Raw genomic sequence first — 26,105 nt, forward strand, 5'->3', positions numbered from 1 at the left:
ATTGTTATCCCTGTCGCCGGTCTTAAAGTTGTGTAGTTGCTGAGGAATGGAAGAAGCTCCGACCGCTGGTGATGCCAAGGCGGGACCTTCTCGTCCGAGATATGAAGAAGAAGCCCTGCGGGAATTGAAGTCAACGTGTCGCGAGCATGGATTCAGGGAGCCCCGCACACGCCTCGGAGGTTTGCGTCTAGCGGGAAAATTGGTATGCAGTCACGGTTTGTTTTTGTCAAAAATGGAGCAAATGGCTGAGGCTCACAGGGCTCTCTTGGAAACTCTCACGGCAAGCATCCAAACGTTTCGCGACCAAACGTTTCGCAATGGCCTCTGCGAGCCGTCTGCAAGAATTACACCGCACCAACAAGACGTTTTGGAGAACCCGGAAGGTTACGTTTTGGCTCCTGCATCTCCTCCCTTGGCGCAACAGTAGTAGTCCAAATGAGCTTAGCAGTTAAGACCCACCGAGGTGTCTCTAAACAAATTGTTTCATTTCGATTGTTCAGTACTGCTTCTGATCAGTGTCTCGTTTCCTGTTCAGGGTGTGCGTGAGCGTGTCCAATGCGCCCGAACAATCTATAAAGATGCACCGACAGGGGCAGTTTAGTGGCTTAGTGGAATTGTTCACACAATGACGACGCACACGTGTAGGATTGTGATTCAACTTGGTCGTAGGAACGGAGGCCCCAGTGGAGAATGTTTTTAAGCATTCTCGGGGCTAGAAATTTTGTCTTACGGCCCGGACCGCAGAACATTTATGCAAAATTTAGAGCCGCATATACACGTGTACTTGTACTGTGAAATTACAGAATAAAATGGGGAGTGACAGGAACGAAGAGCTGTAAACGGGGATAAAAGCTAATAGAGCGTCTACCGGAAGTCTGAGATACGCAGAAAGATCTTGAATGTCGCACTCAACGATTCCGCCTGGCTTGTCGATGAATCCGAACATTTTGCCTCCATGCCTCTCCACAGATTGCTTTGCCTTCAGCAGGCGTGACAGTATGCGCTCGAAGGATGGAACAACGTTGGTGGTATTAGAACACTGTTCGATTTGTTATGGCACGACCACTCTGAGGGATTTAACGAGAGTGCGAAGTGGTTACCTTAAGGCCAAACGCGTGATATGGACCGGAGCAGGCATATGTCGAATACCGTCAGTCGCCCGTTTTGCTCGAATTGAGCTCATGGATCAGTTGCCAATTGCTACCGACAAAAGGCATCTTCTAGCAATGTCAGAAAATCGCATGACAGATTCTCGAAATGACTTTGAAGCTTGCAATTCCGCAAGACGGTTAGGGCTTGCGTGCGAAGTGTCGCGTCCACTGAAGCCAAAAGATACACCCGCTACTGCTGCAGAATGGCCCAATTCTTGTATAGCGGCGAGTAATGTAGGGCTATTTTCCGCCCCTGACAAGAGTTCCCGACCTATTTCCTCAAATGCAGATGTCTGATCTCTTTGCCTCACGTGAATAAGGGGAAGTAAGGCATCTGCGGATGCATCCATATTTCTTGCGAAGGCGTCTCCGCTCGCGATACCCACCAAGATTACCCTCAGCAGTTTCAAAAGGGCTGCATGAACCACAGTGCTTGCTGGACCGAGCTCTGGGTTTCGAGAATGCGATCGGGCCAAAGAGGCAACTGCTTCCAGGCTTCTTCGTTCTAGTTTTAAGTCCGCGTTTTGTCGTTGTAGGTCCATAAGATGCAAAATGGTTTCGCTCATGTCTGGAGGGATTCGGCTCAACCACATTGGGTGCCGAATGACCACATCAGTTGTGAAACTGAACATCTTTGCACATACCGAAGGAATAGTTAGCATTTCGTCCGTGAATATGGGAAGCAGAGAGGACAGACCGACGTAGCATGCTTCACCGACTTCAAAGTCCGAGCCTTCTGTCAGTATGCTGCTCAGCAACCCAAATACCCTTTGGACGCCATCGTAACGTTCGTCGCGACTTGATTCGTTCAAATATTGGGATATGACCTCACAATAAAGTTTGATGATTGCTATTGCGTTCCCCACGAGATCTCGTGACTCCTCGGGGGAGAGGTGTATCAAAGAGGAGTTTACAATGTCATCTGCCAATGTGATGAGGGATTGCCCGACATCTGGTCTGGACCTGCCAAATGATTTCGCGCAATTAAACGCAATACCATCTGGGGCATGTAAGGCTAGCAGCAGTGCACTACGAGTCCGCGGTCCCGCATTTTCACACATCGCTGCTCCTCGCAAAAGGTTCACTGTTGCTATGGCGCGTTCAGCAGCATCTGCATCTCTCTCTCTATCCTCGATGAGGGAATGAAGAGAATGGTATGCTGGGAGCAACAGCTGGTCGGCGACAATATCTCCAAGCACTTTCGTCAGACACTTCCCAACAAGTCGTACCACAGGTGGTGGGAGATTTTGATAAGCCCCTGTCCCTGCTTGCAACAGCCTGTGCCAAATTTGAGAGTTTTGAATGTCATGGTATCTTGGAGTGCCAAGTGAGAGAGCGTAAAGGAGGGATGCGGCAGCCTCTGCGACATCGCATTCGAAACCACGAGCGGACAAACCTTCCAATGCTTTCTCCATGCACCCAGCCCTGCCTACGGCAACGATTTCCATTCCACCAATGGTCTCAAATGCTGTTTTTGTTGTAGTCTCGTCATCAGATATGGGAACGAGATATGTTCTGGTCACTCGAGCCAGTGCCTCAAGTATTGCTGCTCCAACTCGAGGAGAGGCCTCGTCGATATGAACCCCTCGAGTCTCCAACATATGAGACTCTTTCTGCGCTACATCGAAAAGAGCAGAGAGCAGTATCTTGGCGTTCATAGGTGGCTTTCCATGGCCGTTAATCGAAGCAGGTGACAGAAACTGCCATGGAACCGATGAATGCTCGCCTTTCGCATCATCTGCAAGCACACTACACGTCAACAGAATCAAAAAAAATAGATCTTCCTGAAAAATATCTAGTGGAAGTGAAGTCTTTCTGTTACGCATCGTACCCCATTGGAAGACTACCTCAGCAGCATGTACCAAGGACTCAGCCAGCATTGGTGCCATTTTGTTCAAAACGAATCTCAGTAGCACAGCCGCGGAAGCAAGGCGAGCTTCTGCAGCAGAGGTATCTTCAAAGCCCATGTCTTCTTCGTCGTCGGGAACATGAATGTTAGCTCCCGGTTCGTTTTCAAGCAAACTCTTCATCCAGAGCTTTCTGCAGTGCATCACGACCTGTTCGATCTGTGGTGCCAGAGGATGCTCCTTCGACTTGACACCGTCGTCGGCCTGAAGCGAAATATTCGCCCAAGTCTCCAACAACACATCTGTGACATCTTCGCTAATAACGTCCTCTTCATCAGCTTCAAGAGAGGCCAAGCTTATCGCCGCCGCATCCAGCAATTGACACGTATCCTTGGTAAAAACTTCCAAATACATTCTCCCCAACTTCACAACGGTCATGATTCCATGTGCACAAGACATTCGCCGCCATACTTCAGCGTACGCCAGTTTCATGACACCTAGTTGAGACTTCGGCCACGCCTGTTTGTTCACGCCATCTACCATTGACTGCAGTATTTGCCCTGCTTCCTCATCGGTGTGATAGCTGCGCTGACTGATAGCGCTGACGGCGGTCAAGACTTGCGTCGCTTTCGGGATAGTGCGCGGCTCGTCGTCAGGGTCTCGTACGCTACTATGATAGCTCGTTACGACCAGGCAAAGCCGCAAAATTGTTGGCAGCTGCTCGATGATTTCATGCCATTCTTCTCCAGTAAACGCATTAATAACCACAGCCTCTAGAGACTCCTCGCCACTCGTAGCTTCAGCATACAAGTCCACGGGGGCGTCCGCAGATGGAGTGGCCTGGATCTTCGCTAAATCTGTCGCCAGCACTCTCAACACAGTATCTAAGGCGGGTAGCACTCGAGCGTCATAGTCCGGGGAGTTCATCGGTGGGTGTCCTGGGACGGTGAGGATGACCGATATTGAGGCCAAGGCAGCCTTTAGTAAGCCGATGAGATGTCCTTGGGGGGCGGAAAATTGCAAGCGAGCCTGAACGTGAACCTGGCGTTGCATTGAAGAGGCACGTCGTGAGGTATCAGTTATCATGAACTCCGCGCCAAGCAATTCGATAAGTTCGGTAGCTGCCCTGGCACTGTGAGCTGTTGCAGGGTCTGGGTTCGCTGCAGCCTCATGAACCAAATTGAAGAAGCGATTGCGTTCCTCAGCAGGCTCCTTGAGATATGCCCTTCGGGCGAGAACCGCTGCCGTTTGGAGAAGGGCAATGCGCTCGAATGTCACGAGCGCTGGTGTAGAGACAACAAACACGACAAGGAGGGAGCGCAGAGAAGTTGCCCCATAGCGCTGCGGGGGAGTTAGGGTGTCCCATGCTTCCAAGGCTGCCGAGCGTAATGCACCAGCGGCATGAAAGCGGGCGGCCGGGAGGGAGGTATATTGTATTACAGCCAGGGAGATGGGGATGGCATTCGGATGGCGAGATAGGTTCTTGATTGATTCCTCCGCAGGAATGCGGGTGGCCGGCACTTGGACATCACGGCAGGCTTGCTCGAAGGCTGCAACTTGAGCATGTTCCGGAAAGGTAGCCATTCCGTACAATCGGGGGGAAGGACACAAATCGGTCGACGTATCCTAATCGGAGATGGAATCTAAGCTGGACAGTCTTCTTCTGATGTACAAGCCGTAGGGCAGAGGGGTGATGGGGAGGGGTGGAGGGTTGGTGATGGGGAGGGGTGGGAGGGGTGACGGGCGGCGAGGGTGCACTCTTTCAGCAGACCGTCACATCAACAGGCAGGCGTGTAAATGAGGTGACCGGTGATGGGTCGTCACACAGCGTGTTACCTTGTGAAGAGAGAGGAAGGGATCTGCGGCGGCTCAGGTCCTTTCTACCTGGCACTTAGTCATGGTCAGCAGTGATTGGCCCCTTTATTCATATAGAAACACCATCTGTACATGTTTAAAGCGAGGCAGATATACAGTGCGCGATATTATTAGAATTGGATTGGCTGTTCTACCTGGCGAATTTTCTCCCCTGTCTGCACAACTTTACTGTACTGTACAGGGGAGAAAATGCGCTGGCCGTTCTACCCGGCGAAATTTCTCCCCTGTGTGTACAATTTTATTGTACTGTACAGGGGAGAAAATCCGCTGGGTGGAACGGCCCTCTCGGGGCGCGAAAAGTTCGAGATCCGTGGGCGAAATCAGGAATGGCCCGCTGGGACCACTCGCGAGACTGAATATACTGTATTACCCCACGCCTTTCCCCCTTAAAAGCCGGCGACATAGTGGTGGCCGCCAAACCCAACAGAACCTCATCTATCTGTTTCTAAAAAGGATTCGGGGTAATTTACAGTATGCCAGGCGACGTGATTCGGGTGCATCCCATCAGCAAAAACGCTGCGATCAGGCTCAAAGTTCCTGATGGCCATCGCACACGTACATCTACAAATTTTATCACAGAGTTTGGAAACATCCAATTGCGTTAATAATGAAACTTCATTTACGCAGTTCGTGCCAAACGGAATCTTTATATTTCCTCACTGGGTTTTACGCATCCGACCGAGAATTGATTTCTTTCTGCGAGTCTGATCGCGTTTCCCTTGCTGCATACTTGTATTCGAATTGGCGCTTGTTGTGGGCGCCGTCTACACGCTGCCCACCCATCATCATGGGAAGCGGCTTGAGTACCACCCGTCACTCGTCCGATCCCTCGTCTCACTACTCGTCTCCCTTCCCTCGTCGCCGTGTCAAGAGAACCCGCCGCAAACATCGCGATCGCCCCTCGCCAATCATTCCGGATGTCCACGATCAGCGCGTCTCCGGTTCGCCTCCCGATTTCGAGGCTTCGGAACCCGACCTAACCCTCCGTCACCGGAACGGGCCGCTTGTCCCCAATCCGCGCAAGTCACGCACCCCACCTACTCCGAACCAACGCCCCAACAGTCACATGCGCGATCCTTCCCAGCATCACCCGTATGAGCCTTCTCGAGGGGGGCCCACGGGCAGTGTTCCAGACCCTCCTCACATGCCTGTTAAGGCCACCTTTCCATCTACCGACGCGCCCGCAAGTCCTACCACCGCTCCCGTCAGATATGGCCGCCCTGAGCGTCTAGGTCTGGACCGAAAGGATTTCATTAACGTTCACCGCAAAGATTACACAGGAAGGATTGAGCTTCTTCAGGGCTCGGTCGAGGGTCTTGCCAAAGAAGATGAGACTGATGTCCTCATCGTCTACCTCCGCGAGCGCGGCGTGTACAAAGCCAATCGCGATTCGTCACTCGCTGCTCTTAATAGGGCAAAACTCTCCCTCCCAAGCTTGGAGAAGGAATCTAAACCCCAGCCATCTTATCGCAGACATTACCACTGTTGGCTATCGCGCCAAATACCTCGGCCTCGTCCGGTCGGCTTCGAGTACAAGAGATTACTGGTCTACGAGGATCCTGGCGAAGAACTCACGAGGGATGATAACATTGTTTTGGATATTGTCAAATGTCTCACCACTGTCATCGGTGGTGATGTCAGGATCGAGTCTGTTCTTATCCCTTTGTCGGGTGCCCTGCTGTCGCCCTCCCTCAGAAAGCACTTTGTGAAAGCTGCCGTCGAGGTGTCTTATGCCTGGATGCGCATGGGCCTGCCTCTTCGCTCTGTCAAGATCTTATTACCCGAGACTGATATTACGAAGGATATCGAAACTTTTAGGAAGGCTCGCGATGCCTTAACTAGGCCTGCTATTTCCCCCGCCCTTGGCCCTGCTCCGGCCCATGATGTTTACTTTTCCTACGCCCAGAAGGATAAGGAGGCGGCCAGGGACATGATCTCTTATCTTTCTTCAAAGAATCCTTCCATTCGGATCTTTGAAGCTGAATCTCGCGATATTACCATCCGTAAGCGAGGTGTGGTCGACAACAGTATTATGGAAGCTGCGAGCGCCAGTCGCATCTTCCTCGCGTTACTTTCGGACGACTACTTCCATTCTGTTGAGTGCACCGAAGCCTTCTCGCTAGCATGCTGCAGGGATTTCGAGTCACAGGGTAACTTTATTATTCCCTTGTTTTGGCGATCATGTGATCTTACGCCACTTGCTAAGCGTCTTGTCGTCACGGAGGGTGTCGATTGTCGGGAGGCGTCGTTTGAGAAGGCACGGACTCTGCTGGACGAAATCCTATCCGCGTTGACAGCACGGAGCCCTCGGGGTGATGCCGGGCCCAGCCCGGAGGAGATCCTTGAGGGTGCTGCGGCCGGATCAGGAATCAATGGCATCACTGGTCATGAAGAGCAACAGCTGCGTATCGCAGAAAATCTCCTCATGAAGAAGGACGGCAATGATAACGAACTTTTCGAAGCGCTGGCGGAGCAACCTGATCCGGATGAGACCGTTTCACAGATGTTCTTTGATGCCGCATGGCGAAGAGCTTGGGCTGTTGACTTTAGGGAGATCGTGTTTGGTCCGAGAATTGGTGCTGGAGGATTTGGAGAGGTGTACAAATGCAAGTACGAGGGGAAGATGGTGGCGGTGAAGACTTTGCAAAAGGTGGAAGACGACGATCCGAATGCGCTTATGGGCGAATTTATGGTGGAAATGAAGCTGATGTCTAAGCTCCGACACTCCAACATTGTACAGTTCAAGAGAGCATGTATTCACGTTCCAAACTTGGCAATCATCTTGGAGTTTATGCCCGGGGGCAGTCTGTACCGCGCCATTCATCGCAGACGTAGAAATGTCCTTGGAGCGTTTCCGCTTCTCAAGATTGTGTGGATCGCACTTGGCGTAGCAAAGGGGATGGCATTCTTGCACGGCCAGTATCCTGTTGTTATCCATCGCGATGTCAAGTCACCAAATATTCTGCTAGGGACAAACGTTCGGGAAGTCAAGATCACGGACTTTGGGCTTAGCAGACTACGAGTCAACTCGTACGTTAGTACGGGCCCAGGCGGTACTCCTGAATGGATGGCACCTGAACTTTTGAGACAAGACGCCTTCAACGAGAAATCAGACGTGTTTTCGTTTGGCGTAATTCTTTGGGAACTGGTCGTGGGTGAGAAGCCATGGCGTGATGAGCACCCCATGCAAATTGTATACAAGGTTGGTAATCGGGGTCTCAAACTTCCGACGCCACCGCCAGAACAATGTGCCCCTGAGCTTAGACAGATGATTGTGGAGTGCTTTGCGGACGATCCCAGCCGACGACCACCATTCTGTAATATTGCTGCAAGATTAGAAGACATGTGCAAGCAATTTGATATCTAGAATGGATAATCGCGTGGATTACTCGGCTAGCGAAACTATTTTGGTAAAGAATTGCGGCAACTGATGCAGGGATCCTACAGCGGCCGCTCCTGGCAATGCTAGTACTGTACTCTCACATGAAGTAGGGAGGGGGGTTTCAGACGTGCTCGACAACATCTTGGCACACCAGGCACACCAGTTTGGAAGTTTTTCTCGATGTACAGTGGACGGATGACATCCGTCACCCCTGTCTCGGGTCTTAGCTCTGTTGTAAATAAAGATGGAAGGTATATGATAAGGTACACATTAAGTTAAACAAACGGCATACACCGATGCTGTAAGTAAAGAGACGTTAAATTAAAACAAAGGACAGATTACAGTTACAGCGCTGCTTACAGTAAATGTTTACTCGGTAAAATTCCTGAGTAAGCATTTACTCGCAATCTGATTAACATTTACTCGGTGTCGAGTTGATCGTTGCGAGTAAATGGTTACTCCTTAACATTCCCGGGTAAACATTTACCCGCAACCAGGTTAACCTTTACTGTATGGCCTTTAATGGCTTACGAGACATGTCATACAGTCATTATAAACTGAGTGACATGTGACTGTATACTCGACGATATGATATCGAGTATAGGTTTACTGTTCCTCGCTTTGCTTGACAGTTAACGTTTACTTACGGATAAAAGCGCGCGAAACCGGAACAATCCTCTCGTATTGCTGCGGACAGTTCGATTTTTACGTTTCATATAAAAAGGGACCCGAAGTTTTTTATATCGAGCGCCCACCATCATTCTCACCAACGTCACTCTTTTGTTTTCTTGCGCGTTGGTTTTTTCGAAATCGTCACTCTTTTGTTTTCTTGCGCTTTGGTTTCTTTCACACTTGACCGCTTGTTGATGTCAAGAACGGGTGTGGTATGTGTCACTCTGTGTTTCGTTTTCTAGACAGACAAATCGGGGATCTGACATTTCAACTGAATTTTTAGCCTCCGAGTTGTGTCTGACCGACATGTGCAGACAGGAAAAGTAGCGCGATCTGCGTACGTCGAGGCCGAGAGGACAGAGTCGACCCCTCACGGGGTCGATCGCTAGGTGAGGAATCTGACCTTGGCGGGGCTATAGCCACAACGAGTGAGCCCGCTGGGGGCTTCGATACGCGTCAAGAAAGGGAGCTCTCGGCAGAAAAAGAAAGCCTCAGAGGCGTGGAGCCAACTCAAAGTGGCCCCACTTCCATAACCCCTTTTTCGCTACACGTTCAGTCTTAGTTCTAAAGCCCGCAAGTTGCTACAGGGCGCAGTATGAGTCAGTCGAGGCTGTGGGGCTATCCCGCTGTCAAGCACCAAACGAAGGATGACAGGCCCTCTCCAAGTTTCGCTTCCCCAGGGAAACGAAACGTCACAGCCCTTGCATGTAAAGGCCTCCATGCTGTCGTTTCAATTAAGTGGAAGTAAGCAATGATATCTTAAACGAAAAAATAGCCTGAACTTTATTTGGAATGCAAGATCATATATCCCCTTTCCTACGCCTTTGAATGCATGGACTATGCGATGCGACGCGTTTGGGGAAAGCAGTTCCAAAGATTTCGAACCTATCCTCATTATGAATGCGGACTCCTATTTCTTGCATGCCGCATAGTAGTAATATGGTTCTGCTCGCTGTGCGAAAACCACGTGCAAATCGAGCTGTCGGTATGGCATGCTCATGTTGCGGTTAGCGCCCCGAACAATTGGCTGCCAAACACACAAGTTGATACTGTCCTTGCATCACGTGCAGGGCCTTCCCGGGGCGCAGCAGGATCTGAAATGTTCACATGTAGCGTGTGTTTATGTTGCGTTTGCCAACCTGAAAAGGGGGGTGCAAATCTCATTATGAGATTCGAGTACCAAAAAAAGGGACTTGAAACTCATAATGAGTTTCGAGTACCAAAAAAGGGACTCGAAACTCATGAGTTTCGAACGCCCGAAAAAAGGTACTCGAAAGTCAAAATGAGAAGGGCCCCGAATCATCTGCAGGGGCCCTTCAGGGGCGGGTACTGTGTGTTTCACATGCAGAGTATCCTCATTTTGAGTTTTGAGCACCAAAAACGGGGTTCGAAACTCATTCTGAGTTTCGAGTACCAAAAAAAGGGACTCGAAACTATGACTAGTACTTCCGTCAGTTCCGGGATTCCGGTACGTTTTGGGCATGTGTCAGTGCAGGTACGTAATGACAAAATACGGTTGGTACGGGCTGCATTCAACGAATATGCGTTTTTGGTACTGACTACGGAGCATGCCCCAAAACGTATCGGAATGGCCGGTTTTACCCCCTCGCAATTTCCGGTGGAACGATACGTTTTGGGCCGATTTGCACGGCGGCACCCCTATACGCGCTGGATTTGCGACATTGCTGTGGGCAATTTCTGACCAAAATTTTGCCGGCGGCAGCGCGCAGCCAATAATTTGTCAGTGCGCAAAACTTAATTTTTGCCATGTCCCATTAGAGGCGCATGAGCAGTATTTTTAACTTCAATTTTATTACGTACCTGTAACGGAGCATGTGCAATACGTCAGAGGCCTCATACGTATGGGAATCGCTGGTGTATATACTACATCCAAGTTTAAAGCAAGCAAATGAATACGGCGTACATGATCGTGGGACATCTGCGCTCTAGCTATTTTTAGGCCTAGGGTGAATATGACACGAAAACCGACTGCCAACCAATTTCCGGGGAGGTCTTTTAGACCCATGCCGGGACGTTTTCGAGGGTGCTGTACCGGTACGTTTTCGAGGGGTGCTGCACAAGTACGTTTTGGAGGGGTGCTGTACAGGTACGTTTTCGAGGGGTGCTGTACCGGTACGTTTTCGAGAGGTGCTGCACAAGTACGTTTTCGAGGGGTGCTGTACCGGTACGTTTTCGAGGGATGCTGTACGGGTACGTTTTCGAGAGGTGCTGCACAAGTACGTTTTCGAGGGGTGCTGTGCCGGTACGATTTCGAGGGGTGCCGTACAGGTACGTTTTCGAGAGGTGCTGCGCGGGTACGTTGTCGAGGGGTGCTGTACATGTACGTTTAAGAGAGGCGCTGTACCGGTACGTTTTCGAGGTGTACTGTACAGGTACGTTCTGGAGAGGTGCCTCCCCTCCCGCTACGTTTTCGAGGGGTGCTGCACAGGTACGTTTTCGAGGGGTGCTGTACCGGCACGTTTTGGAGAGGTGCTGCACAGGTACGTTTTCGAGGGGTGCTGTGCCGGTACGATTTCGAGGGGTGCCGTACAGGTACGTTTTCGAGGGGTGCTGTACAGGTACGTTTTCGAGGGGTGCCGCACAGGTCCGTTTTGGAAGATGCTGCACGGGTACGTTTTCGAGAGGTGCTGCACAGGTACCTTTTCCAGGGGTGCAGTGCCAGTACGTTTTCGAGGTGTACTGTACAGGTACGCTTTAGAGAGGTGCCCCCCCTCCCGCTACGTTTTCGAGGGTTGCTGCACAGGTACGTTTTCGAGGGGTGCTGTACCGGTAGGTTTTCGAGGTGTGCTGCACAGATACGTTTTCGAGGGGTGCTGTGCCGGTACGTTTTCGAGAGGTGCTGCACGGGTACGTTGTCGACGGGTGCTGTACATGTACGTTTAGGAAAGGTGCTGTACCGGTACGTTTTCGAGGTGTACTGTACAGGTACGTTTAGGAGAGGTGCCTCCCCTCCCGCTACGTTTTCGAGGGGTGCTGCACAGGTGCGTTTTCGAGGGGTGCTGTGCCGGTACGTTTTGGAGGGATGCTGTACAGGTACGTTTTCGAGAGGTGCTGTACTGGTACGTTTTCGATGGGTGCCGCACAGGTCCGTTTTCGAGGATGCTACACAGGTATGTTCTCGAGGCGTACCGTACGAGTACGTTTTCATGGGTGCTCTACTGGTAGAAGTGAAATGCCGGAGGAGATAGTTGTCTCATGGAACGGTAGGATTTTGTGTACATAATTGATGGGATGATGTTCTTTCGTTATTTGTGTAGTACACTTGCGCGGAGGCGACGGTGCCACGGCTGCTGCCCCGGCGTACAGTGATCTCGGGTGTAAGCGCCAGCACAACCGTAAGAAGTTGTATTTACAGCTGGTGGCCGGTGCGGAGAACAGTAATACTCCACCGGGTACACGTGTGTAATCCGTACGGTCATAAGTAGTAATTAGTAGTTAGTGGCACAAATATATTAATTGTGTACAGTAGCTGGTATACAGTAGGTAACAGCTACTGTAGCGGGACAGGTGTCCTGGCGTCCCACTTAGGGGTTAAAACCGGGGGCACCTGCCCCGTCCCAGAAAAGAGGAGGCAGACTCGCCTCCCTTCCCTTTACGGCTAATTGCTATCCCGTACCGGTTTCCATTTTAGTCTCAGGCTTCTAACCTGTGACCGGCCGTCCGGATCTAACACCACCGACCGGCTGCGCGTCACCGGCCACGTGAGCCTTCCCTCTTTTTGAGTCCTTCCGTACGGTTTGCGTTCGCGCGTGGGTTACCCAGCGGCGCGCGCTCCCTTACCTCTAACCCCCCTCGTTTCCGAGTGGTCGGGACGAAGGTAGTTATAGCACATTTTGGTACTCTTGTGGAGGGCATAACTACAGAGGTTAAGCACGCACTGGATCACCTGCGCGAGCAATTACCGATCGGATTGAAAGAGGTCGAAAATCACCGCGTCGATCGCCAGTGATGATCGACGATGAACCGTGCGGATTGCGCCGGAGAAGATACCGCCTCCGGGCGAGCAAGTACCCGCAGTGGCAGAGGCGCACAGCGCCCCCGGATCGACAATCCGGAAGCCCTGCTACGCCCGCCGTCTACCAGGGGCCAGAAGAACCCTTCCGTTTCGGACACCACCGCCGGGCTACCGGCTGGTGGGGGTAACCGCGTATAAGTACTGTACGACGCGTTACTCCCGCGACTACAAACCTGGATGGAGGATTTCCTCGCTGAGGAACTACCTCAGGTCGTCCAGGTTTGCCTCGACCGCACGGCACCAAGACTGGTGGCGGAGCATGCGGACACCGCGCTCAGCGCCCTGCTGGACGAGAAGATCGCCACCTCGTACGCGACGAGGTGGTGGCAGCGCTCGCCGCGGGGGAGGACGAATCTCCGACCGCATTGGCTCTAAAGGGAGCTATTAGCTCCGCCGTGGCCATCCGTCTGGCCACGACATTTACCGAAACGGGAGGGGCGGTACCGCCGCCGGCGCCGCGCCATGAAACCGTTCCGGTCTCAAGCTTTAATATCGCTGATCCGATCGGCGCCGTACCGGGATTGATAGAATGGACCCTCACCCGGAGGGCAGAGCCATCTATCTCCCAACTGTCCACAGTGCTACAGGGAGGACCACAGAAAATGTCCTGCCCATACTCGCCGGTACGGGCGACCCCCGCGGGACAGACAACCGCCTGGGGCTCCCCGAGACAGAGAATCGGGACCCGTACCGGTTGAGCAGAAGACGTGCACCCGGCACGCACAGGACCGAAGCGGAATACACCCGGTATTCCGACGCAGAAGACCCCCGTCACAGGACGGATGAAGACCGCGAGGGACGCCGCTGGCGATACCGCGACAACCGCGAGGCACGCCACGGGCGATACCGCGATGCCGGAGGGGGAGGATACCCCTCCGATGATGACCCATCCGGTTCGGAAGACTCTCGCAGGCGGGGCCACAGGGCACGCCGCGATAGAAGCCGAGACCGTCACCGGCACGACCCGTCCGACTCGGAAGACTACCACACCGAGTCGGATGAGGAGCGTCGTCGCTCGAGCAGACACCGCCGGGCTGCCCCGAAGAGCGACGAGCGACGGCCCACGGTAATCAGGCCCCTCAATGACCTGTTTACCAAGGCCGTCAACTACAAGACCTACCGCCTGGAACGGTGTAGCTTGCGCTACGACTCTACAGTAGCGCGGCACATTAACCGTTACCGGAAGAAACTGGATGTGCAGATGAGGTCCCACACGTTCAGCGGTCAAGATCCGATTGCGGTATTGGGCTTCCTCGCACGCCTCAAGATGGCGTGCGACCACAACGGGATTACCGAAGGAGCCGCCGTGTGGTGCTTCCAATTCTACATGACCGGGCAGGCTCACGCCTTACTCCAGTCCCGTCTCAATGGAAACACCATGGCGGTTGACGTGGAGCGGCGCGAGCTGCTCCGGACATACCCACAGGTGGTCAACTTTCTGTTGCGCACCTATGCTACCGACGAGGTAATTTCTGAAGCGGTTGGGGATGTGACCACCTTTCTTCAAAGTTCAAACGTGACGGAGGAGGTCTACAGTAACCACCTCTGGGACAAGGCACTCCGCTGCGGTACGGTATTCTCCGACAGGCGGTTGAAGTTCCTGTTCGTAGAGGGGTTACTGCCCGCCACGTGCGCGCAGGTTCGTAATTACCTCGCCACGCACCCGGATGTGGACTACCAATCCGTCGCTCGCTATGCGCAAGCGATCGGGGAAACCAATCGGACGTCGCGTCGCCAAGGGATGTCAGCCATGGCTCACCGAGAGCTGTCCGGAGCGGCTAGAATATTCGACCGCACCGCAAGGACGAGGCCCGTGCTGTCGGTTGAGTCGGTATCCAACATCCCGACGGCCGGGGGATTTGCTGAAGAAGCAATCCTGGCCGTGACGGACCAAACCGCCACGCCGACCTCGATGCGCTCGCCACCGACGAGTTATTATCCGTCGCCGGCAGCCTCGACGGCGAACGCCCCAGTTCCACCCGCCAACTCTGGCGACGTGCGCACAGGACCGTACGGGAGGCAAGGGCAGGATCCACGCGTCCGGTTCTCCGGCGGGAGATTTCCCGGACCGCCACCGTACCGGTTCTGTCTTGACACCACGCACCGACAAGAGGAGTGCCCCGTCGTTGCCGATGCCAGCCTGCGGGCCAAGCTTCTGGAGGCACGAGAGGCCAACTACCAGAAGCTTCGCATCCGGCAAGGCCTCCGCCCGGGATCCCCGTTCAACCGCCAGGGGCCGTCCGCTTGGCGAAACCAGCGTCAAACGGCCCCCGCGGGCGACAACGTGGTCGAGGAACCGCACCCCGAACATACCAAAGACCACATGGCGCAAGCCGCGGATGAAATCCGCGAGGACTTGCTGCTGACGGGGGAAGCCGGGGAGGACGCGTAGAGGCGACGACGTCTCTCCCCGTGCCCAGCCTCAGAAGCTTAGGCACCCCCGATCCGGCTGCGCCAGTGGAAGCGCAGCCGGATAACCGAACGGAAGTCCAGGTCATCTGCTTCTTCAAGAAGCAGAATTAAAAGATCTCCGCGACGGTTGGTCAGAAGCAGGCGTTGATGGTCACCATCACGCCAGTGCTTGACTCAGGAGCCGGCCCGAACCTCATCCATTTACGGTGTGTCGCCGAGTCGTGGCGACCATCGATAAAACCGGTTTGGATCCCAGCGCTCATCGACTCATCAAACCGCGCGATGAAGGCACTAGGAGAAATCCCCCTGCTCGTCCGAATCGGTGAGTTTGTGGCGCGCGTCCCGTTCCTGGTAGTCACGAGTCTCGCCGTGGACTGTATCCTCGGTACGACTTTCCTGGATCGCCACGTCAAGGCGATCCTCCCACCGCAACGGAAGGTCGTGTTCCACGACGCGCCACCCGTGGCGTTGGTCGGAGCAACCCCCTCGAGGCACGACCGCAAGATGGCCTAGAGGAGCACCGCACAACAACTACCGCCGTCGGATAAACCCGAACGGAAGCAGGTGGCGTTCCCCGCCAACACACCGTCACGGAAGATCCGCCTCGTCAGAGGGGTGACAATTCCCCCGATGACGCAGGCCATGGTGAGGGTCGCCACGCCGGTATGGGGGCTATGTTTTTTACAGAACTCCCCAAAAACCGCGCACAAGAGTATGACCCTCATGGCACAGGGGGTCATGGATGTTGCCCCCCAAAACCCGTTCTCGGTAATGCTCAGCAATTTTGGGCATCGCTCGGTTCACATCCCGAAGCATACCGTAGTCGGACTGGCTCTTCCGTCGCCCACTCACATCCTGACCCTTGGCGACTCGGCCGCGGAAGCGGCCGAAGCTAAGGAAGGGGGAGGGATATTTAATTCCAACCTCTCAACCGCAAAGGATGGCGCGGAAGAAGCCGCCGACAACCGTACGGATAAGGGCGGGGCTGAACAAGGCACGGCGCCCAAGGCGCCCCTCGAGGCGGCTGGAACGGATAAACCCGAAGACACCGCCGCCCCTGAGGAGGACCCCAACGCCGGGCAAGAGGACGTCCACATCGGTGCCGAGGACGGGGAGGTACGCTCGGATGTCCTCGAGGTACTGTCCGAATTCAAGGGGATGTGGACCGGCCAGCGGGGAAAAATCGGGGCCACGAAGCACCAGATTGAGCTCAAGCCCGGTGCTCGCCCGATTTACCAGGCGCCTTACCGCGCTGGACCAACTGCACGGGAAAAAGAGAAAACGGAGATCGACCGCATGCTCCGGGCAGGGGTAATCGAACCCGCCACGGCCGAATGGGCAAGCCCCGTGGTATTCGTCCCTAAAAAGGATGGTACCATGCGGTTCTGTGTCGACTACAGAAAGCTCAACGCAGTCACTGTTCGGGATTCCTATCCGTTGCCGAGGATGGACGAGTGCATCGATTCCCTCGGCGACGCTACTGTCTTTACCACGCTGGATTGCAACACCGGGTATTGGCAAGTAGAAATCGCCGAGGAGGACCGCGACAAGACGACGTTCGCGTCGCACTGCGGGTTGTACCATTTCCTCCGCATGCCGTTCGGTTTGAAGAATTCCCCCGCCACCTTCCAGCGGGCCGTCGACATTATACTGTCGCGGGTAAAATGGGAAACCGCACTGGTCTACCTGGATGATGTGATCATCTACTCCAAGACCGTAACGGAACACTTCGCGCACGTCCGCGAGGTTTTGCGCCTTCTGCGGGACGCGGGCGTGTCGCTGAAGCTGTCGAAGTGCGCCTTCTTCGACACCTCGGTCACCTACCTGGGGCATGTGATCCGACCAGGTAGGTTGGAGGTCGAGCGCCGCAACGTGATCGCCATCGAGCGCGCTCGAACTCCCCAGAACCGGACGGAATTGCGATCCTTCTTAGGAATGTGCAACGTGTACCGTCGGTTCGTGAAGGGCTTCGCGAAAATAGCCGCTCCGCTAAACCGGAAGACGGGGAAAAATCAACCCTTCGAGTTTGAGGTTCTTACCGATGAGGAATACGAGGCGTTCGTGGAACTCGAGAAGCGCCTCGTGTCCCCACCGATCCTCGCTCTACCCCGTTACGGAAAGAAATACACCCTGGATACGGACGCTTGCGCGTACCAGGTCGGCTGTGCCCTATTACAGGAGCAGCCGAGCGGTGACCGCTTACTGATCGGGTATTGGAGCCGGGCTCTAACCGACGCCGAGAAAAATTACACCACCACCGAGAAGGAGTGCCTTGCTGTCGTGTGGAGCATCCTCACGCTTCGACCATATCTATATGGGAACACGTTCGACCTCCGTACGGATCACGAGGCCCTCCGATGGGTCCTCAACCTGGCGGATAGCTCCGGCCGGCTAGCGCGCTGGCGTCTCCGCCTAGCCGAGTACGAATACGACGTACAGTACCGACCGGGTATTAAGCACCAACTGGCGGATGTTGTATCACGCCTCCGAGTTGACGGCGCAACCTCCGAGCCGGTTGACGACGAAGTCCCGTGTTTCGCGGTACAATGGCAAGAGGAGGAGCATAACCCCCGCCAAGGTACCGTACAATGGGAGACCCCCGTCGACCCGGGGAGAGCTGAGCACGCGTTCGCAGTTATACCCGAAGAACGCGACGTCTCATCCGTAACGGTGGAAGAGTTCCTTCGGGAGCAGGCCGAAGACCCCTTCTGTACGGCGGCCGCCGAGACCGTGGGGAACCCAGACTCGCGCCACGACGTCGACCGATACGGGTTCGTCGTCCGCAAGTCCCCCCTCGATGGGACCCTGCAGCGGGTTGTACCGAAACGGCTCAGGGCGAAGATATTATACCTCGCCCATCATCCCCGCCTGGCAGGACACCCGGGCGGTAAGAGGATGTATTATACCCTCATATGGCCAACGACGCCTTCAGTACCGTACGGAATTGCGCCTCGTGCGCCGCCACCCGGGGAACCCTGGTGCGGCATCAGAAGAACCTCAAGCTATTCCCAGCGGCAGGGCCGCTGGATTTCGTCGCCATGGACCTGCTGGGTCCTTTACCGAAGACGGCGCACGGGAATCGCCACGTGCTAGTCAAGACCGACCGGTTTACGAAGCTGACGCGCAGCATCCCGTTACGGACAACCACCGCGTCGGTTGTGGCAAACACCTTCCTGGACAATTGGGTCTACGTATACGGCGCACCTCGTTACGTGCTATCCGATAACGGACCACAATTTGCCGCCAAGTTCTTCGACGCGGTGTGCGCCTTTCTGGGGGTGAGGCACTACCTGACTACCGCCTATTACCCCCAGACAAATGGGCAAACCGAACGGTTCAACCGCACACTGGTGCAGCGCCTCCGACACTATGTCGAGGAGCATCAGAGGGACTGGGACGAGTACATCCAGCCCCTGACCTTCGCGTATAACACGCAGGTCCACCGTTCAACGGGGACAACCCCGTTCGACCTGGTGCTGACGCGACCAACGTCCGGATTGGCACTGCCCGGTACTGTACCGCAGGACGCCGGATCCCACACGGAAGACCCGCGGACCCCTGTACAGTACAAGCGCGCGACTTTGCAGAAACTCCGGGATGCCCTCGAGCCCACGCGGGTGAAACTAACCGCGGCGCAGAGGAGGTACAAAGCCGACTTCGATAAGAAGGTGCGCTTCCGTCCGGTCATCGCGGTGGGATACTTTGTCTACGTGGACCGTCCACCGCGGCCGTTGACGAGAGCCGAGCGGGGAGACCTGCCAAGCGACGGAGGAGTACCCTCTGTCAAGCTCTTACCGAAAACGGAAGGCCCGTTTCGGGTCCGATCCGCTACGGAGGCCACAGTGGTCGTCGACCAAGACGGGGTCTCGAACCGCGTGAGCATCGATCGGGTAACCAAGATGCCGCGGGGACCCCACGACCCTACTGTGCCCGCACCGACGACGGACCCGCCGGCGGGAACACCCGAACCGCCAGCCGAGTACGTGGTTGACCACTTGGTCGCCCACCGGGAGACCCGCAGCGGCAGCCAGTACAAGGTCCGCTGGTATGGTTTTACCCCAGCGGACGATACCTGGGAACCCGCCGAAGGCCTCCCGCAACCCTTCATGGACCGCTTCTGGCGCGCGCGGGCAACCGCGCGCCACCGCTAAAACCGCACCGGAAAGACCCGGCGCGCATGGAATGGACCCGCTGGTGGGGCGACCCGACGCGGCGATGGCCAAGGAAACCCTCGAGCGGGCTTCGTCTCACCCCCCTCGGGGTGGATAAAATTGTAGCCCTCTTCCGAGCCCGGGTTACCACAAGGGAGACAAGACCGAACGGGGGGTACCGACGGAAATACCGTCAAGGCGAGCCCTCGTCGGCGGCTCAAGAGCGGGGTAAATCGCGACCGAACTGGTAGCAGAGCAAGGAACCGGGTGTGTGTGGCCCTCAGAGCACGGGCGGCGGGTCCAAATACGACCGATTTTGGAGACCGCCCAATCGGAGCTCGTCAAACCGCCGAGAAGCCACCCGCCGCAAGGAAAAAGCAGGCAGAAATTACTAAGGAAAAGGCCGATTTCCCCGCAAGTCGCTGGTGGGGATGCCCCCCGGGTGGCGCAGAGGGGGACGGGAACCTGCCCCTGCGACGACCCGCCACGAACACGACACCGTGCGGTCCCTCGCCCCGCGAACCACGGTACACGCCGGCCCCTTCAAGACCGACCGGGCAGCTCGGGGAAACCCGCAGTGGCACCCCCGACCAGACCGCCGAGGCGATCCCACCTCCGTGGACGACCCCGGGGGGACGTGCTACAGGCCGCCCATAACCGCTTACTCACTACCGCATGGCGCGCGGGCGACCGCGCGCAACCATTGCCCCGTGCCGGATTAACCCGGCGCAGAAGGGCCCTGGACGGCAAGGAGGCGACCCCGGTCGCCGGCTTTTAATTAAGCCCAAAGGGGGGCTACGTTTTTCCTCCTAGAACGGTGGGAAAAAATCGTAGCTCCCTCCCGTTAACGGCATTGTACTCCCCGGGTCTGCCCGCGTCCGGAGGTCCCAAGACGGAAAACCGACTTTGGGAAGGCACAGGCGGATTTGGAATCCGGAACTGTAAAACCCTGTTTCTGCTCGTTTTTTACAGTTTCCTTTCGTTTCCAAAGCGCGCCTCCGCGGAAAGTGGCAACCGCAGGACTTACCGACCGGTTTTGGACGAACGGCAGAGCGTACCGCCGCCGGGAGCTCCCCGGCGACTGCACGGACATGCTGGCGGTCACACACCCCGCTGTCTCGCGGGTGAAAGAGCGCCGTTTTTGGAAAAACGGCCAGCCCTCCGGGGCTGGGGGAAAAAAAATTCCGCGCGACCGGCTAGGCCTTGCCCGGCGCAGGCGGAAGCCGCCTAACGACATTGTTTGGCCATTCCGTACGGTTTGGGTGACGCAGGTTGCTCCGCTGCCCCTGCAGACCCGAATTTCCGCCTGGTCCTTCACGAGGACACAGTACCGGAAAAAGGGCCACGTTTTTCCCTCTAGCAAGTAGGGAAAAATCGTAACCCCATTCCGAGAACGGATTCGGCCTCCTGAGGTCGTTGCCGACCCAGGGGTGTCAAAACATGGAAGACCCCATTTGGAAACTAGAATGGTTTCTGCTCGTTTGCTGTAGTTTCTTCCAGTTTCCAAACTAGAGTCACTGGGAAGTGGTGTACCGAACGGTTCTTGCCTGCCTTTCGGATGGCAGAGGCGCGTAGCCCACCGGGAGGGCGCGCGACGTACCGTGACGGACTGTGCGGTGACGCCTCCGCAAATTTATGGAGGAAAACTAAGAGGAGATCTTGGAAAAACGGCCAGCCCTTTCGGGGGTGAAGTCGAAAGTGAGGATTTCTCCCGCTGTTTACGCGCTGCTCTACCCCTCGCATGAGGCGAAACGGCCCCACGGGGGTAGCCGGCAAACTGTACGGTCATGGGTGAAGCAGGCCACCCTACAGTACCCCCGGGACTGAGTTCTCGCTCAGTCGCCCGAGGGACTACTGTATGCAGTCAGGGCCGACAAGTTGCCCGCCATGAAAATGAGGAAAATTTGTAGCCCCCTCCTGAGGACGGCACCGCCCTCAAGGTACCAGCCCGGGCATGGGGGTGCCGGCGCCGTCAAACGGTCAAGGATAAACTCCCTGTGGGGAGCCCAGGGGCGGGGTGAGCCGCAACCAAGCGGGGTACAGACCCCGGATCCGCGCATGTGTGGCCCTCAGCGCACGGGCGGCGGGTTAAAAACCCACCGATTTTGGGGAGCACCCAATAAGAGCTCGTCAAAAAAGCAAAACGCCACCCGCCGCACGGAAAATTCAGGCACGTTTTACGAAGAAAAACGCCCAATTTACCGCAAACCGTCGGTGGGGATGGGCATCTCGTGCTGCGCAGGGACGGGAAACCACCTTCATACGACCGCGCCGCACCCACTGGGAGGTCATCCACTGCGGCCCGCGCGGTCGGAGGGGCACCGAGACCGACAGGAAAACTTCGGAGACCCGTGGGAGCCAGGAGAAGAAGAAGAGGAGACAAATTACCGTAACGGAGGGGGCTTCGAGTCGCTACCCTCACCGCCCCGGTCGACCTTAATCGCGGTGCTGACGCTTGGTGGAGGGTTGAGACCTCGCGAGCGTCGCGGCCACAGGGTCGGTCTCAACCGCACGAAAGGACTGTATCCTCGGACCCTGTGAGTGTGGCCGACGTTCGGGATTGACCGCCATGCGGGAGCGTTTCTGCAACCACGGCATGGTCCGTACGGAGACACCGTTGCCCAGAAAGCCCCCGGTTATCCGCTTGTGGGAGATAATCTCCCGGCCTCGTCACTGAGCCGCCCACGGGGCTTTATGTACCGACGGGCGGAGCAAGCCGGAGCCCCCATATAGAAAAAAATATATATATAGGAGGACAGCGGGACCCGGGAGAGAAGGATACGCGGGGCCGACGAGAGGACACGAAGGAGAAAGGAAGCACACCGTTTGTCGGCAGAGGGCCACGCTCAAGGGCCGGGAAAGCCGTGTATCGGTTATGCCCCCGCGCCAGCTCCCAGGTACCTCGCTGGCTCATCCAGGTGGGGAGTCCGCGTTTCCGCGGCCGTCTCGTCAACCTGGAGACAGGGGACCGGAATGGACGTACCGCAGGTGGACCCTGGCTCCGCGGGAGCCCCGACAGCGTTGTTAATCTCGCCAGCGCCCCTCCTCCGCGCGGTTCGGAATATGACCGCCGCCGCGGGTATGGATGCGGGTTTGAAGTCTCCAGGGAGGTAACCGCTGTACGGCCGCGTCTCCGCGGCCGCCCTTGTCTCCGTACCGGGTGGAAGGGCAGTCTACCGCGACGGGGACGTTTCGCGAAGTAAAGAAGGGGGTCTGTAGTACAATTGCGCGGAGGCGACGGCGCCACGGCTGCTGCCCCGGCGTACAGTGATCTCTAGTGTAAGCGCCAGCACAACCGTAAGGAATTGTATTTACAGCTGGTGGCCGGTGCGGAGAACAGTAATACTCCACCGGGTACACGTGTGCAATCCGTACGGTCATAAGTAGTAATTAGTAGTTAATGGCACAAATTTATTAATTGTGTACAGTAGCTGGTGTAGTGCAATGCGCCTGTCGGGCAGAGACCGCGGTCCGATGGTCCAGCAAGAACAACAACAGCAACAAAAAGAAGAACTGCCGATGGCACAGCGCTACGGAGTGTCCGACTCTCCCTTCTCCGTTTAAACGAGCTTGCGACTCGTAGTAGCTCGGATCCCTGATGGGGGGGGGCACAGAGAAAAAGCCCGGCCCGGGATCGGTGTGGTAGAGACTTGCAAAGAGATCTGCTCGACGAGTGTGGAGTGGGGCGCGTACGTAGGTACCCCGGTTCTACTGGGTTGTAAGGCCAATGCTCGTTGAGCTTTTTCGACACCTTGTAACGCGACAAGGCCTTCGACGGGGGCGTCGCAACACAGCCCGACGGGATGAAATGAAAGTAGCAGCGCTACGTCAACCGTGCCGCCCGATGGCTCGAAACACCTACACCGGTTCGGTCGCAACCGACCCCGAGGGTACCAACACTGGCTCGTACTACGACGGAGCCCTTCGAGGGAGACGTCGTTGCAACGGTCTCCGTCGGAAAATGGGTCACAGTAGCAGCGCTACGTCAACTGTGTCGCCCGATGGCTCGAAACACCTACACCGTTTCGGTCGCAACCGAGGCGGATGGCACCAACACTAGATAAGGGAAAAATAGGTAAAATTAGAGATAGAAAAGAATAGGGAAATAAAGGAAAAAGAAAAGGGAACCCCGAGCGCTAGAGGATGCCGTAGGCTTAGGTAAAAGGGAGCGTCTTGGTAGAGACGGACTTCGACCAAGGCGACATTCAACTCCGGCAACTCGGGTTGGTTTATTGACTTGTTCGGTCAAAGGGCTAAGTTATATAGAGCCCCGCCGGGGCGAGTACAGAAGCTCCCGGCTCTAGATTCTAGATCTAATTAGTAAATAAAATTAAATAATTAAAGTAATCGTGTGCTTCGTCGCACACGTGTGTCCCCCAACCCCGGACTACAGTATCCAATTTTTTTCCTTTTTCACTTCCTTCCTCCCCCCTACCCGAGACGGGTATTGCACTACATATCCCCCTTCTGAGCGCCCTCGCGCAGCGGATTCACTCCCTTGCTTCCCAACTTCTTCCTTTTTCTTCCGACCATCGGTCGCCGCTCGCGTGAGATTAAGACGCTCTCCATGTTTCCTTCATCGGATCCCACTGTCGGACATACCGCCCGCGGTCGCCGCGGTGTGGGCTTCTCAGACACGCCTTCCATTCCTAGCGACCTTCCTTCTATACCCCGACTTCCCCCGAACACCAACGTTCCTGAACCGGTCTTTCATCCCGATGTCCATCCTTCATCAGCCCCTTGTCGATACCCCTCACTAGCCGAGCTCCAAGGTAAATCCATGCGCGACTATCCCTTACTGTACGCGGCCACTCCTTGGTTTTCCGCCATCGACGTGCGCGACGTCACTAACATCGGGCGCGACTTTGCCGACGGTGTGGGGATGTTACCGGGTCACCTTCCCCTTCAAGCCATTTCCTCCTACGATTGGCGTGCCCGTGTCGCCATTCACCCTTCTATCCTGCGTCGTTCCTCCCCTCGTGGCCGACAGGGCCTATCCCTGCGGTTCATGGAAGCCGTCCTCGACCGCCTCGACCTATCCCTATCCGATGCCCTCATCCCTCCGTCCTTCGGATGTGACACGTGGAAGTTTCGCACGGAGGGGGAGCGTGATTACCTTGACAACCTCCTCAGCTGGACACGGGGTAACCCCGTGCTCGAGGCGGACCGCCTGTGGCATAACCAACTGACGGTGACTAACGATGCCCTGTCATACACGCGCGCAATCCTCCCCCTTAATTTCCGATATACGAAACGCGGGAACATCCCCTTCTTCCAGCATACGGTCCGATTCGAGCGTAAGATGAGATCGGACACGGGATATTTCCTAGCTTACCAAATGGTTGAGGCGGGGAAATTGCTCGGTCACACTATCCCAACCGGTACCAGCAACTCCCCTCGTGGTGGGGACAATTTGAGGTCTGCCAAGGGTTTTGGGCAGAGCTCGGTCCCATCCTTACCTACTTTGGAAGCCATCTCACTGATCCTCGTCACGGGTTGTGGGTTGTCTTTTTGACGGAGTGGTGCGTGAAGGTAGCCGCCACCTTGCTCTGGGAGGCGTACGATTGTTGGCGGCTTTGGTATCTTCCTCCGAAGCTCGTCGAGCTCATGTGCCTTTTGGACTATACTGTGCCCTTGGGCGGAGCAGACACCGACTTCGAACTGCACTCCTTACTCGAAAAGATCAATCAGGTCGACTGGGATGTTGTCCCCCCTATCAACTCATCCCGATCCTTCGCGAGGCGACGCCCGTCCTTTTCTCCCGGACGAAGTCACAGTGCGGCGGGTGACTTTGTCTGGTTCAACCCTTGGACATCCGCCTTGTGCTCTCCCTCCGAAGCGCGCCTCAGTCGCCAATTCGGCAACCAAGTTCCAACCCCTGACGTAGCTCCCATACGAGCCGTAGATCCCCGCGCAGACGACGTTTGCCCCCGACCGTCTGCTCCCGATTCCCCTCTCCCTGCAGCCCCTGCTGCTGCTCCCCCTGCTGTCGATATCCCCTCGGCAGGGCATACCGAAACTCTGTCGGTTAGGGAAGCATTGTCTTCCCCACCGTCCCCATCAATTCCCAAAAAGAGCGACGGAGCCATTGACATCTACTGCACATTGCTCCGCGCTCATGGCATCGAAGGTGAAGCTCTCCAAGGGGCTTCCCTCGATGATCTGCGAGTCCTTGCTCGACTCGTTACCTCACTCCCAAAGGAAAAATCCTTGGGTGTACCGCCCCACTGACCCGCCACTCGGACCACTCCCACCCCCTGATCCATTCTCGGATTATTACCCGTTTGGGGTGACATCTGGTTACCGACGTCACCCGGTAGCTTTTGGATAATAAAATGAATCACCTGCGTATCCCCCGTTACCTTCGCTTTCCTCCTCTTTTTTTTTGTATGCGCCCCTTCGCCGCGGTCGCATCTTCCTCTTTCCACTTTCCTTCTCTTTTCCTCGTTACTGTATTTCTTCTCTTACCCTTTTTCTGTGCACCTCTGCTACTGCAGTTGCACATCCCCTATTACCTTCTCTTTTCCTTCTCTTGTGGTCACGTCTGCTACAGCGCGTGCATCCTTGTTACCTTCTCCT

General features: G+C 55.7%; 2 protein-coding genes across 2 annotated transcripts; one reads left to right on the forward strand and one right to left on the reverse strand.

The window, feature by feature from the left end:
* Nucleotides 1–1,186: 1,186 nt before the first annotated feature.
* Nucleotides 1,187–3,412, reverse strand: CHC_T00001927001 (hypothetical protein). The gene has a single exon (XM_005712783.1). The coding sequence runs from the start codon at nt 3,410–3,412 to the stop codon at nt 1,187–1,189; it is 2,226 nt and encodes a 741-aa protein (XP_005712840.1).
* Nucleotides 3,413–5,660: 2,248 nt separating this feature from the next.
* CHC_T00008793001 (Serine/threonine protein kinase) lies at nt 5,661–8,240 on the forward strand. Its single transcript, XM_005712784.1, has one exon. It carries the CDS (start codon nt 5,661–5,663, stop codon nt 8,238–8,240), a length of 2,580 nt encoding a protein of 859 aa, XP_005712841.1.
* Nucleotides 8,241–26,105: the final 17,865 nt, after the last annotated feature.

This window comes from Chondrus crispus, genomic scaffold, assembly GCF_000350225.1.
Source record: "Chondrus crispus Stackhouse genomic scaffold, scaffold_119, whole genome shotgun sequence".
Classification (NCBI taxonomy): domain Eukaryota; phylum Rhodophyta; class Florideophyceae; order Gigartinales; family Gigartinaceae; genus Chondrus; species Chondrus crispus.

Coding starts and splice junctions, on each gene's coding strand:
- CHC_T00001927001 (XM_005712783.1), bottom strand. CDS start 3,412: ATGTATTTGGAAGTTTTTACCAAGGATACGTGTCAATTGCTGGATGCG.
- CHC_T00008793001 (XM_005712784.1), top strand. CDS start 5,661: ATGGGAAGCGGCTTGAGTACCACCCGTCACTCGTCCGATCCCTCGTCT.